Source organism: Pagrus pagrus (genome assembly GCF_965226575.1).
Source record: "Pagrus pagrus genome assembly, chromosome: 13".
In the NCBI taxonomy this organism is placed as follows: domain Eukaryota; kingdom Metazoa; phylum Chordata; class Actinopteri; order Spariformes; family Sparidae; genus Pagrus; species Pagrus pagrus.
In genome coordinates this window covers 13,864,963-13,877,041 of record NC_140197.1, presented here as the reverse complement: position 1 = coordinate 13,877,041, position 12,079 = coordinate 13,864,963, and the positions used below count along the sequence as shown (strand labels likewise).

At 43.9% G+C, this 12,079-nt stretch overlaps 1 protein-coding gene across 2 annotated transcripts in view; it reads left to right on the top strand.

Annotated features, from left to right (window-relative positions):
• The window catches only part of grin2aa (glutamate receptor, ionotropic, N-methyl D-aspartate 2A, a), a gene marked incomplete at its 5' end in the record, with an annotated part of 157,873 nt that overhangs the window by 121,205 nt on the left and 24,589 nt on the right, over nucleotides 1-12,079 (top strand). For both annotated transcript variants that reach the window (XM_084370623.1, XM_084370622.1), the window contains 5 exons: nucleotides 700-902; nucleotides 4,474-4,645; nucleotides 5,639-5,792; nucleotides 6,731-6,856; nucleotides 6,958-7,187. In XM_084370623.1, coding sequence (XP_084226749.1) covers nucleotides 700-902; nucleotides 4,474-4,645; nucleotides 5,639-5,792; nucleotides 6,731-6,856; nucleotides 6,958-7,187 — 885 coding nt within the window. The remainder of the gene's footprint in view (nucleotides 1-699; nucleotides 903-4,473; nucleotides 4,646-5,638; nucleotides 5,793-6,730; nucleotides 6,857-6,957; nucleotides 7,188-12,079) is intronic.

Here is a 12,079-nt window from a genome sequence, read left to right as displayed (position 1 = left end):
CTGAATTATTAACCGAGCCACAGCGCTGTCACACTGCCACACTCGCTCTCTCTCTCTCTCATATATGTTTGCATTCATAGCCATACTGAATATCCCTCTGTGTGCATTTTGTCATGCATCCCTACACACCGTGCTGTTATGCTGTACCCACAGTCACATGTATTATGGTCTGTGAACATGTATACTGATTTGTATGTTTCTGTGCCATAAAAAGCAACAAATGTTACATTAAATGTAAATGTTAACGTGTGTCTACATTTGTAATCCTCTCCACTTCCTTTCTGCTTTGAGTTATAGGCAACAGATTACAGCAGGTAAATTACCAGGTAAAGACAAGTGACTCACTGCCTTTCTCAAAAGGGTTTTCTTGCCATGTTGTGATCACTGGACGTAATTGTTTTCTCACTACTTCCACTTCCTGTCTGCTTATAACCATTAGATCTGAAGCAACAGTCTTGCAGAGTAGTTAGAGACACTCTGGTTTCAGTGTAGCCCGTGCTGCCGTTACAGTAAGTGTCTTCGGGCAGATGCTGACTCGGAACTGCTCACTAATCGTAAAGTATTGGATTAGATCCACTCCCTTTATAAATGCCCAAAATGTTAATTCAGTGCTTGCGTTTTATGGTGACTTAACAATCTTGTCGAGCTAAACTCATTTGTCTTCTCGTCTTTGGTATCCTCATTTCCTTCCTCCCCCAGATGGGAAGATTGGACAACCGCAGCCTGACACTTAAGTACCCAGTGTGGCCGCGCTTCAACTCCTTCGGTGACGCGGAGCTGGACGACAATCACCTGTCCATCGTCACTTTAGAGGAGAAACCTTTTGTTATCGTGGAGGACGTCGAGAGGCTCACTGGTACCTGCATGAGGAACTCTGTGCCCTGCAGGAAGCATGTCAAAGAGTAAGTCGGCCTTCCAGGCCCACCTATCTATTAAGCTACCACAGCACTGTTGTCCTTATTGTGAATTACTTGATGTTTCTGCTTGGTTTCATAAAAATGCTACTCAAAATTCAGGAAGAGGTAGAAATACCACTAGCTTTAAATAAGAGTTTGACTCGGGTAAGAGGCCATGGAGGTCAAAACTCAAGCAACACTTGTAGAATAAAGATGAACTGTGTTGTTGAACCAGCACGTTGGCCTGCTTGTGGCCTTCATCAGGGTCTTTATAAAACACAAGGCAAATAGCATTGAAATTGGGTAGTAGGGTGGTGCAGGCCAGCCCTGGTGTATTATTGGTTTCAATATGAACCACTCATCTTTAGCATAAAGCTTAACCATGACTTAACACAGTCAACAACTTTCCATTTACAATGTTAAGCAAGTCTTTATTGCTTGAACATATTTTGGTGAAATAACTAACCTTTTCTACGGTAGCCTATAGGCAGGGAGAATTTCCACACAATCTTCTTATAGAGTGGTAACAACTGTTCAAGATTGCACAATTACACTGACTGAACCGTAATCGACGGCTGATGACTTTCTCCGCATGGAAAATGGGACCACGCATTCCACAATTGATATTAAGTATATCCGATAATCAGAAGGTGGTCAAAATGACGTCAACCGTTTTCCACTTCCTTCAGGGCCGCCGCTGTGTTACTCCTCACCCTCCCTCTCTATCTCTCATGAGCACGGGAAGAGGTGCAGTGTGCGATCTATGCAGCGGCTTCTCCCCTCCTCCTGAAAATGGAGGCGAGTGCTGAACTCAGCAGTTTACTTCCTTCCTTACCAATTTTCTCTCTAACACCCAAATACTGCGAGGCCCCTCGCTGTATTATGCTCCTCAAGTGTGCACACACAGTGAGAGTGGCTCAGGGCGCGTGTGTGTGTGGGTGTGTGTGTGTGTGTGTGTCGCCCAGTGGCTCGTGCGCTGCTGAATCAAAGCATGTAATTGGTTTGTAGATAATTTAATATTATTTCTCTCCGCTGGAACACACACACACACACACACACACACACACACACCGGAGGACACACTTCCAAGAAGATTTGCATGCATGCTGCACGCTTTGTCTCACTCGTACCGCTGCATACATGCAAGCGTAAAAAGTTACTGTGCAAACACACACACACACACACTCACGCTGCCGCACAAACAGAGCTGATTAAGTGGTAATAGGGTCCCAGGGAAGAGGCTAACAGAGATTTTCATCCAGGATCACTGTGAAGTAGGGCGGAGGATAAAGCATCTCCAAGGAGGAACATAAACACACACATACACACACACAAGCTCATATACGCTCTCTGTTGCCACATGTCCGCTCACTCACAGGCCAGTGCGTTCGAGCGCCTTCCTCCCTCCCACAGTGCAATTCCCACTCAAGCATCCGTACTGTCCATTTGGAGAAAAGAGGGATGGATGGAGGGAAGGAGAGAGGCAGAGAGAGAGAGAGAGAGAGAGAGGAATGATGGAGGGGCTGGATCTGGGGATGATGGACTATCCATGCATGCAGAACCACAAATTCACTCACCCAGGCCGGGCCTGAGAACAAGCCATACTCACACTAACACACACACACACACACATCCCCACGCCGCCCTCTCTGGAGACCCCTCGGGCCCTGTAGTGTTTCTATATCAAGTTGGCCCCGGCAACTTCACAAACAGCCTCCATAACGTCACATGCTTTCGCTGCCCGAACTGTACGCTGCCCTGCCTAAATGGGTACACTGTGTTCATGAATGCAGCTATTGCGGTTCTGGCCTATATGCTCGCTCGGTCACGGGCCGCACCGGCTGAACCTGCCACCGACTTGACTTAGTTGTCCTTTTTTTTGTGTTTTGTGTCCCTTCTCCCTGCGCCACTTGATCATGCAGCGACATTGCAGTAACATATTTCTACTTTACTACGCTCGCAGAAGGAAGCACGCATCTGCTCACGGATGAGAGGCTACATAACTAATGTGACAGCTCAGCCGAGAAGGATGCTAATTATGTTTACATCCCACACTGTCACAAGCTCGAGCTTCTCGTCCATGAGCACGTGCATGCTTCCTTCGGCACAGTTTTGATCTTTGGTGAACTGTTCCTTTAAAGCAGTCGTGTTTGCAGCACAGGCTTGAAATTCTCACAGTTTACTGGGTCCGCCTGGTGTGAACTTGCCAAATGCATCAGACAAATTAGGTTCCTATAGTCCTATTCCTAGTCATGCATCCGAAACCACACTGTCCGCCCCTGCGAGTCTCTTTGTCCGTCCACATGCTCATCAGCATCGTGTCTGTGTGCTAAATCAGAAGGACGTTGGGCTGGAAAGAAAATGGATATTGCACAACAGATCGAGTGTTAAAGGTGTTTTTAAAAGTCTCCATTTTATTGATGAGAAAACGAAACCCATAATGCTTCTCTGGTAAAGAATCTGCCTGATTTTGTTGACACATTTTATGTTTGAAGGAGCATTTAGATGTAGATTAGCTTCTTTATTCCATTTCAGATGAGCTCTAACAGCTGCTTTAGATATTATCTGGTTATAACAGCAGGAAATCACCCTGGGCGATTGCGCAACGTCTCACAAAAAAAAGTCATTCCCAGCTGCTGACAGATCAGCGCCTGGCTGTTTCAAATGAACCTTTTCTCGCTCGTGTGAAACTATTAGACCATAAAAAGTAAATTCCTCCACTGTTTGAGGAGAGGGAAGAGTTCCACTTGGGGTGACACTCTGTTTGACGGATCGATTGCGACGAGAGAGTATAACACAGGAGTTTGCACTTGGGGCAAAAATTGGCTAATGTTTCTCCGACATCACAGAAATCCTCCAAAGTGACAGAGTTTCTGAAGGTAACTCGAGTCACGGCTGGAGTTTATTTTGTGTTCTCTTTCCATCAAGTTTGTGTCCAAGTCGTTGTTAAACTAAAGGACGAGGTTACCGTCTCCTAATTAGCACACATTTAAAAGTTAAATGAGAGTCCCAGGTGGCTGAGTCGATGTGCACTCTTATGTGTGTGTGTGTGTGTGATTGTGTGTGTGCTCGTGAACAGTGCCTGAACCCTCCTGCTCTCAAAATTCATGTACACAGATGGTACAAGGCTTACAGATGCAGTGCCGTCATAAACCCCCTTCTCTGGAGGGACAGAGGGGAGGAAGGAGAGAGGGAGCATGTTTTTTCAAGTCTTCCGATGTCATCTCTGAATAGGACAACCTGAAGTTAAAGGTGAAAAAGTCCCAGGGTGATATTTTGTTCGTTGGTGCAGTCACATCAATTTTAACAAGCAGAATTCAAGGAGAAGCAAAACGAGTTTGGTTTTGCTTTCGCTCCCAAAATTGAGATCGCTGACGAGTCTTCAGTCATTGAAGGTTTAAACGGTGGGGATCTGAAGACATTTTAATCATCATCAGCCTTTTTCGCGCAGACGTTGTGTAATTCAACATCTTCTGTCACAGACACTCAACCACAGTTGATAATTGGTCGAAGCAGCTGCCGCTCAAAAAACCCATCAAGCTAACGGCGCGTGCCCTTTTTGTTTGTGTCTCCGCAGCAACACAACAGAGGCTGGTGGGACGTACATCAAGAAGTGCTGCAAAGGCTTCTGCATCGATATTCTGAAGAAGATTGCAAAGTATGTCAAGTTCACCTATGACCTGTACCTGGTAACCAATGGCAAGCATGGCAAGAAGATCAACAACGTCTGGAATGGGATGGTGGGAGAGGTGAGACGAACCTCCTGCGTGTGTGTGTGTGTCTGGTTCGGACAATTCTGAACCAGTCACTCATTTAAGACCCAATTTTGTAGCGATGAATCTTACTGTATTCAGGAAGTGCAGGATTGTGTCTCGAATGATGTGTGAGTGCTGCTCCTCACCTTCAGTTTGTAGCACATTTAAAATGAGTAAACCAAGCCAAGGCTGAGAGGAAATTAGAGATGTTTGTCTGAAAGGATTTTCTTGTTCCTTATGTTCCAAAAAAAAAAGCTTTAAGTGTTGACTTTGCAAAACTTTCGCAGAGAAGAAAATCAGCTATGAGGCTTTGGCACCAGCTGTAAACGCTCAGAAAGTAAACAAATCTTAGCTACTCCTGCAGAAGCCTTCCCTGCATATCTTTAATTACCAGCTCCGACTTGAAGGTAAAATCCCGGAGTTCATTTGAAGACTGTAAACTTTATTGCCGTCTATATTTTTTATGGCAGACTTAATTCACCGAGCTGAAGTTCACCTGGCATTCATCTTGTTTTACTCCGGCTTGCATATTGATTATCTTGATTAAGATTAAGCCCGAGATTAAAAACTTTCTTAATGTGCAGTCAATAAAAGTCATGCTCGGGTGCAGATTTGGCAGCTGGCTTGGATTTATTTTAGTTTTTGGAGCATTTTCATTAAAGATAATGTTAATTTGCAGGGACAACATTTAGTGGAGGGAGAAAAAAAAGACGGATAATCTAAAGATTGAACTAAGATCTGAACATTGTATTTTCAGGAGCTAGTTGTGTCTTTTAAAAGTATATTGATTAAATAAATGTTCTTCGTCTTCTTTCCTGCTCCCCCATTTGATCATCTCCCCATTCTTCCCCCTCCTCTCCACCCATCTCTTCCCTTCTACCTGTCCTAACTCCTCTCTCTTCTTTCATCCCTAATCACCCCCCCATCCATCCATCCATCCATCCATCCATCCATCCATCCATGCCCCCTCTCCTCCGCCCTCCAAAGGTGGTCTATAAGAAAGCCGTCATGGCCGTCGGATCTCTGACGATCAATGAGGAGCGTTCTGAGGTCATCGATTTCTCCGTCCCGTTCGTGGAAACCGGGATCAGCGTCATGGTCTCCCGTAGCAACGGAACCGTTTCCCCGTCAGCCTTTCTCGGTAACTAATAACTGTTGCTTTGACTCGGGACAGGGGGGGGGGGCGGGGGGGTGCTGTCTTGTTTGCTTTTTTTCCCCGTTTGTGTGAGTGCAAGATGATATTTGTTCTGTGTGCATGTGTGTGGTCCCTGAGATACAGCGCTGACAACACAATTCAGTCCTGTTACACAGACGTCGATACTTGCTCTGTCATCAGAGGGATTTAGCTCGACTCCTGCTTCCTGCCACAATGACTCTCACTTACCTGAGTGGGACTTAACCACAGGATTTTAACCCGGGCGACCACGGATATCCCCTCGATGTCTGCGCAGTCACGTTCATTTGATGCGTAGCGACATCCGAGGTTCCTGCGCACACACGCACGAGCACAGAGATTGCATAAAAGAGAGGAGGGAAGCACAGGCCAGCACACACACACACACAGGTGCACACACTGACATGTATGCAGCATGCAGTTACCGCTGTGAAAGTGGCAATTATAAGGGCTTAGCAGGAAACCCCCGTAATGGCTGCTTGCCAGCACATACACACACTTGGACACACACGCACACGGTGCACGGCCCTGTGCCAGCAGTGCTCTCCCATACATTAGAGCAGGGTTTAATCTCTGCAGTCGTGATGTGAGCCGAGAGGGAGGACAGGAGTGCTGACACCAGGGCTTCCTATACCGCACGCCTCCTCGCGCTGTCAAATAGGAGGTGTCCTGTGTATATGCAAGTGTGTGTGTATAGAGGGGGCGTGTGTAAGGGCTCTATGAACATGCAGGAGTCAGCTTATTATCCGCGCAGTTCTTTCCTCGATGGTGTGCGATGATTGATTACCCAAAGAGTGAGTGAGCATGAATCAGAAAAAGCGATGTGTGACGTATGAACATTTTAATCCGACATTTGTTAATACTTAATCCCTGTCCTCTTTATTTCTGTCTTCCCTCTCCCGCAGAGCCATTCAGTGCATCAGTGTGGGTGATGATGTTTGTGATGCTCCTACTGGTGACTGCAATGGCTGTCTTCATGTTTGAGTACATCAGTCCTCTTGGCTTTAACAGAAACCTGGCGCAGGGAAAAGGTGAGCACACGTAAAGGAGGACACTTTTCAGCCTGATATCCTCGCATGGTCTTTTCCTCAACTAAACCGTCCGTCTCTCTCGCCTCCGCCGTCTCTCTCAGACCCCCACGGACCTTCCTTCACCATGGGCAAGGCCGTGTGGTTGCTGTGGGGTCTCGTCTTCAACAACTCTGTGCCGGTGCAGAACCCGAAAGGAACCACCAGTAAGTTCATAGTGTCTGTGTGGGCCTTCTTCGCTGTCATCTTCCTGGCCTCCTACACTGCCAACCTGGCCGCCTTCATGATCCAGGAGGAGTTCGTCGACCAAGTCACCGGTCTCTCCGACAACAAGGTAAAATGGGAGGGGAAGTTTGTTGGTTTGGCTGGCTGGATGGTGGTTTGGATTGGATTGGACTGGGGCAATTTGGTTTGCAACAGTAGTCAACACAACCAGTACACATCATCGTGAATTAATACAATAAATAGTGACATAATACATATAACATCCAGGAGGTCATCATAAAAACATTACAGTGAGAAATAAAATAAAGCTCATTGGTTTAATGTAATAGCAACTAGACCTACAGCTTGTTTAGGAGCCCAACAGCTGATGGAAAAAAGTTATCCCAAATATCTGTTTTATTCCTGGGGAAAGTATGCCTCCTCCCTGATGGCAGGAAACTCAGCATGGAGAGGGCGATGAAGCTCTGCCACATTTGCCTTTGCCCTCAGAGAGGCTCTGACTTGATAAACATGGCCGAGCTCATTCAAGTTAGTGCCAATGGTTTTTTGGCAAGGTTTCCAAGCCTATTTTTGTTAACCGTGCCGAGGTTACCAAACCAACAGATCACTGCAAAATTCAAAACTGACTCGATAAAAGATGGATAATTCAAAGAAAGATGTTTGTTTATGATAGCCCACCCTGGAGTGAACCTCTTTACACTGGGAATATTATATGTTGGATAAACATGATAAACTTGCACACACTTAATAGACTCCTTTATTGCAAATGTATTCCATTAATTACCTTTTGCCTACTTTTAAAGCTCTAGTCACCCTTCACTTTTTCACTGGTAGAATCCATCAGCCTTTATGTGCTCCCCAAAGGCTCAAACTTCCAAGTTTTACAGCCATAAATCCAACTTGTTATGCATAAGCAACACATTTGGACGCTGAATTAAAACTAGGCTTTTTTGGTGACCATTTTTAGAAACCAATTAGGGCAGCTCTGCATTTGCCGCAACAATAATTAGAACCAAAATGTATGCATGACACCAGTTAATATCTGACGTCCAATTAGGTAATTCAAGTGCTCACTACTAGGTTATTACTTGCCGGGAGCATCTGGCAGAGAATAGGAGTGCAGAAAATCCATTAAAATCAATTAAAAATTAGGAATTCCTTCAACATTTGGATCGACGATGCAAGTATTTGGAGTTTTTTGGATTGGAATGCTCCAACCATTCAGAGAAGGCGTGTATTATTGTATAATTGTGGGGATAGGGATAACAGGACATTTTTTATTTGAGGTGAAATATTCCACACACATCCACAAAGACTTTTTCTCCTGCAAAATGTGGCTCTCAAACTAAAATTTAACATTTTTCGTTGCCTAAGATGTCTAATAGAAACAGCGCTCTGATGGTTCTGCAAGGATTTTTGATCAAGAGGTTTTTTGATCAAGAAGACCAAGAGCAAGATCAAGGAGAGCACTGCTGCATGTGACTGTAAATGATTTCACAGGTACAACTGTGATAATACGCGCTGACATGCAAGAATACAAAAGAATGAGGCGAGAAGCAAAGTGATAGTAGAAAAGGTGGTCAAGTAGGAGGGTAAGACAGGCTGAATGATTAAAGGAAAAGGTCAAGACAAATATAGAGAAATCGGAACGAAGACAAAAGGGTAGCGAGTTCCTGAGGAGAGTGAGATGGATGTATCGGGACGTGCTCCGGTGGAGAGAGCATTTGAGACTGATGTAGAGAGTTTTGACAACATGCAGAAGGAGAGAGGGAGGGAGGAACGGGATAAGGGGTAAAGCAACTGGCAGGAGGGCGACTGAGGAATAGCGAGAGGCCAAGACGCACAAGATGGTACAAGACATCAAGCGGACAGATATGGGCCAGGCTGACGGCTGAGGTAGGGAAAAAGGAATGGCACCAGGAGGGAGAAAGTAGAAGAGATACAGAAAGACAGAGAGGGTCAGGGAAGAAAGGAACCAGACAAAAAGGGTAAACGGCCGTTCAGACAGATATGCTGAGCGAGGTCGGACACTGAGCCATCTGTGACCAGGAACATTATGAACACAATTCTACATTGAGATATAAAAGGGACAGAAAGGCTTTGAAACAAACATAGCAGAGAAGCCTCAGACTATCCCAGTTTATCAAGCTCTCTCGTTGAACATGTTAGGAAACAGTTGCCCAGCAGGTTCGGGGGCAACATGGCCATCCCATTGGAGGTGTGCTTCTGATCATGTAAGTCCAAGTCTTTTAGTTTGAGCCTGAGTTCAAGAAAAATATGACAATAGATTAAACTGGTCATAGATATACATTTTTGTTATGATATATCATCATGAAGTAAATTTTGATTGCACAATGTTACAATCAGTATTTAGATGATCTTCCTGTAACTCTTGTTTTTCTTTACGCTATGGTCGGAGCGACCCATTTTCTTGAATGCGATTTCTTAGAACACCTGGATGGAGTTTTGTTAAATTTGGCACAAATATCCACTTTTATTCAAGGATGAGCTTATTAGAATTTTGTGGTTGAAGATCAAACTCACTGTGACCTCACAATTTCTCCATTACTCACAACCTAATACACTGATTTTGACAGAACTACACACAAATAAGATATTTGATAAAGTGATAGATAGATAAGGTGATGACATATTATATCCAAAAGGTCAAAAGTCAAGTTCACTGTGACATCATTTCTTACTCGGGAACAGAAGGGGAGATTGTGACCACATTTTACATTTGCTTGAAGCATCCATATTTGAACATTTGAAGCTTCTATTTCTGTTCTTTGCCCATTGGTTTTGTTGACATTGAGCTTCAGCTGATTGCTGTTGTACCATGTGACAACGTGGTTCAACGTTATTCATTGGAATACTTTCAATACCTTTTATTAGATTATGTCCAGGACAGACATGGGTGTTAACTGTTACTTGGTTGGTGGAGGCATATAAAAAAAATAGGGGTTTGTCTTTACAACGCTGGCTTATTTGTCTCTGCTTGCTGAAGAGGACGTGCTGAATAGACTAGTTGATAGTAGGTCATGTGTTTAGTTCAGGGTTTACAATTCAAATTTCAAGTGCTGTGCTGGTGTTGTAGCAGTTTGTCGTAGTGACACAAAAACACTCGGAACCAGGTTTTGGGACATGCATTAGCTTAGAGGAGATCAGAAAAACAAATCACAGATTGGAAAAGTTGTTACATCCAGAGATATAAATGCAGTAGATCAGGGCCGGATTTGCTGTCGGGAAAACTTTGATAACTCCCGATGGCTTTGCAAGCTGAGTGGCCCGGAGTGTCAGTGTAAAAATGCTAAATGAAATGTGTGTATCAAAGAGAAAACAACACAGGGCAGCAAAAGTTCCTCAGAACTTCTCAGGGAACGACAAAAAGTTGAGCTGAGCGGGAGCACATTAAAAGGAGAAAAGCCCAGGAGAAGGGATGCCATATGCTGTAAAATTACAAATAACATGAGCAGGGGACATGGTTTGTGTTGGAACAAGAAAAAAAAATACTGCCAGAGCTGCTAGCAGCATGTCATATCACACCGACCTTTCCCGAGTTGATTTAATGTTTAAAAGAACCTAATAATTCTAGTTTGAAAAGCAAACGATGCACTCAGAGCTAACAGATCTTGGTAGTGATAAAGATATTCCAGTCAGAGCTCTAAGAAAACGCCAGCTGCTAAAAAACTTTGAAAGTGCACAAAAAATCCTGTTGCCTCAATTATGGAAGTGTAATTGACTGACTCTTGAAACTGAAGACACTTGTCTGTTTTTAACCATTTTGGATGTTTTTTTTTTAATTAAAAGTTATGGATTTGTTTTTGGCACAAACTGCAAACATAAAAATAATTAAATAAAACACTTACAGTATAAGTGGTCTGTTGTGAATAGAGTGAGAGTTGAGATTGAGGTATTGTCCCCTGCAGTAGATTTCTCTGTCTGTGAGAGTTTTACTGTGACAGAATTGAAAGGATGATTTAGATATTTCATCACTCCGCAGATTCAGACGACACAATATCAACCTGATAAAAGCCCTTTGAGACAGATGTATTTCATCAGGAACGAATATCTGTGTTTGGGCTTGACGATTGATCGTTTTATCCGGTGTGGTGTATCATACTGGACAGCAACTGACACAACACCCGGGAGAACATCCGACTGAAAGATAGTAAAGTAAAAGAGGAATGCTGTTGTCGGTGCTATGAAGTGGAAGGAAAGGTCACCGCCGATTTTTCTTCCGTCCATTTTTCAGACATTGTTTTAAACTAAAGGCAGCCAGGATCAGACACACTGCTTCAGATACAGTGGTTTGAACAATGAAGATGTTTCAGAGGCACAGTTCAAACAGGGTTATGCAAAGTCTTCTAATGTTAGCTTATAAAGCACTGCTAATGTTAGTGGCCAGTAACAAAGCGGTGTTTGACAAGTCACAATAGCTGAATAGCAAATATACAATAGCATTTTGCAAATATCCAGTTGTAATTAAGAAAACACCATCGGCGTCAAATGACGTATGGAGGTCTTGAAGAGTTGTCCCATTTCATAAGGAAGGATTTTAACGAGTACCCCTTGTATATCTGTTCTGAGGGGCAAGGGAGCACTCGAAAACAAGAGGTAGGGATAAAAATGGAAATGGGATCGGGCCTCAGTCTATAAAAGAAATGGATCGCCAGTTAACCTTCCTTACCCCCGAGTGACCATGTGCCCAGTGGCAGACAAAATTGCAGAGTGATAGCGAGGTTTATAGGGAACCAATGTCAAGGCTGATGGTTTCATTATTATATATCCATTACGTTGTGTAATCAACATTTACTTCATAACGATACATTGAAGCAGAAAACTTGTCTATTGCCAGTAAAGCAATATAAAGTTGAGAGAAAAAGTCTATAATCTGACTGACAAGTCAGCACTTTCCACTGACACAACAATAACAATGCCTAACAGCACAATGATAATAATAATAATAATAATACAAACACAGGGACCATCAGGGGACTC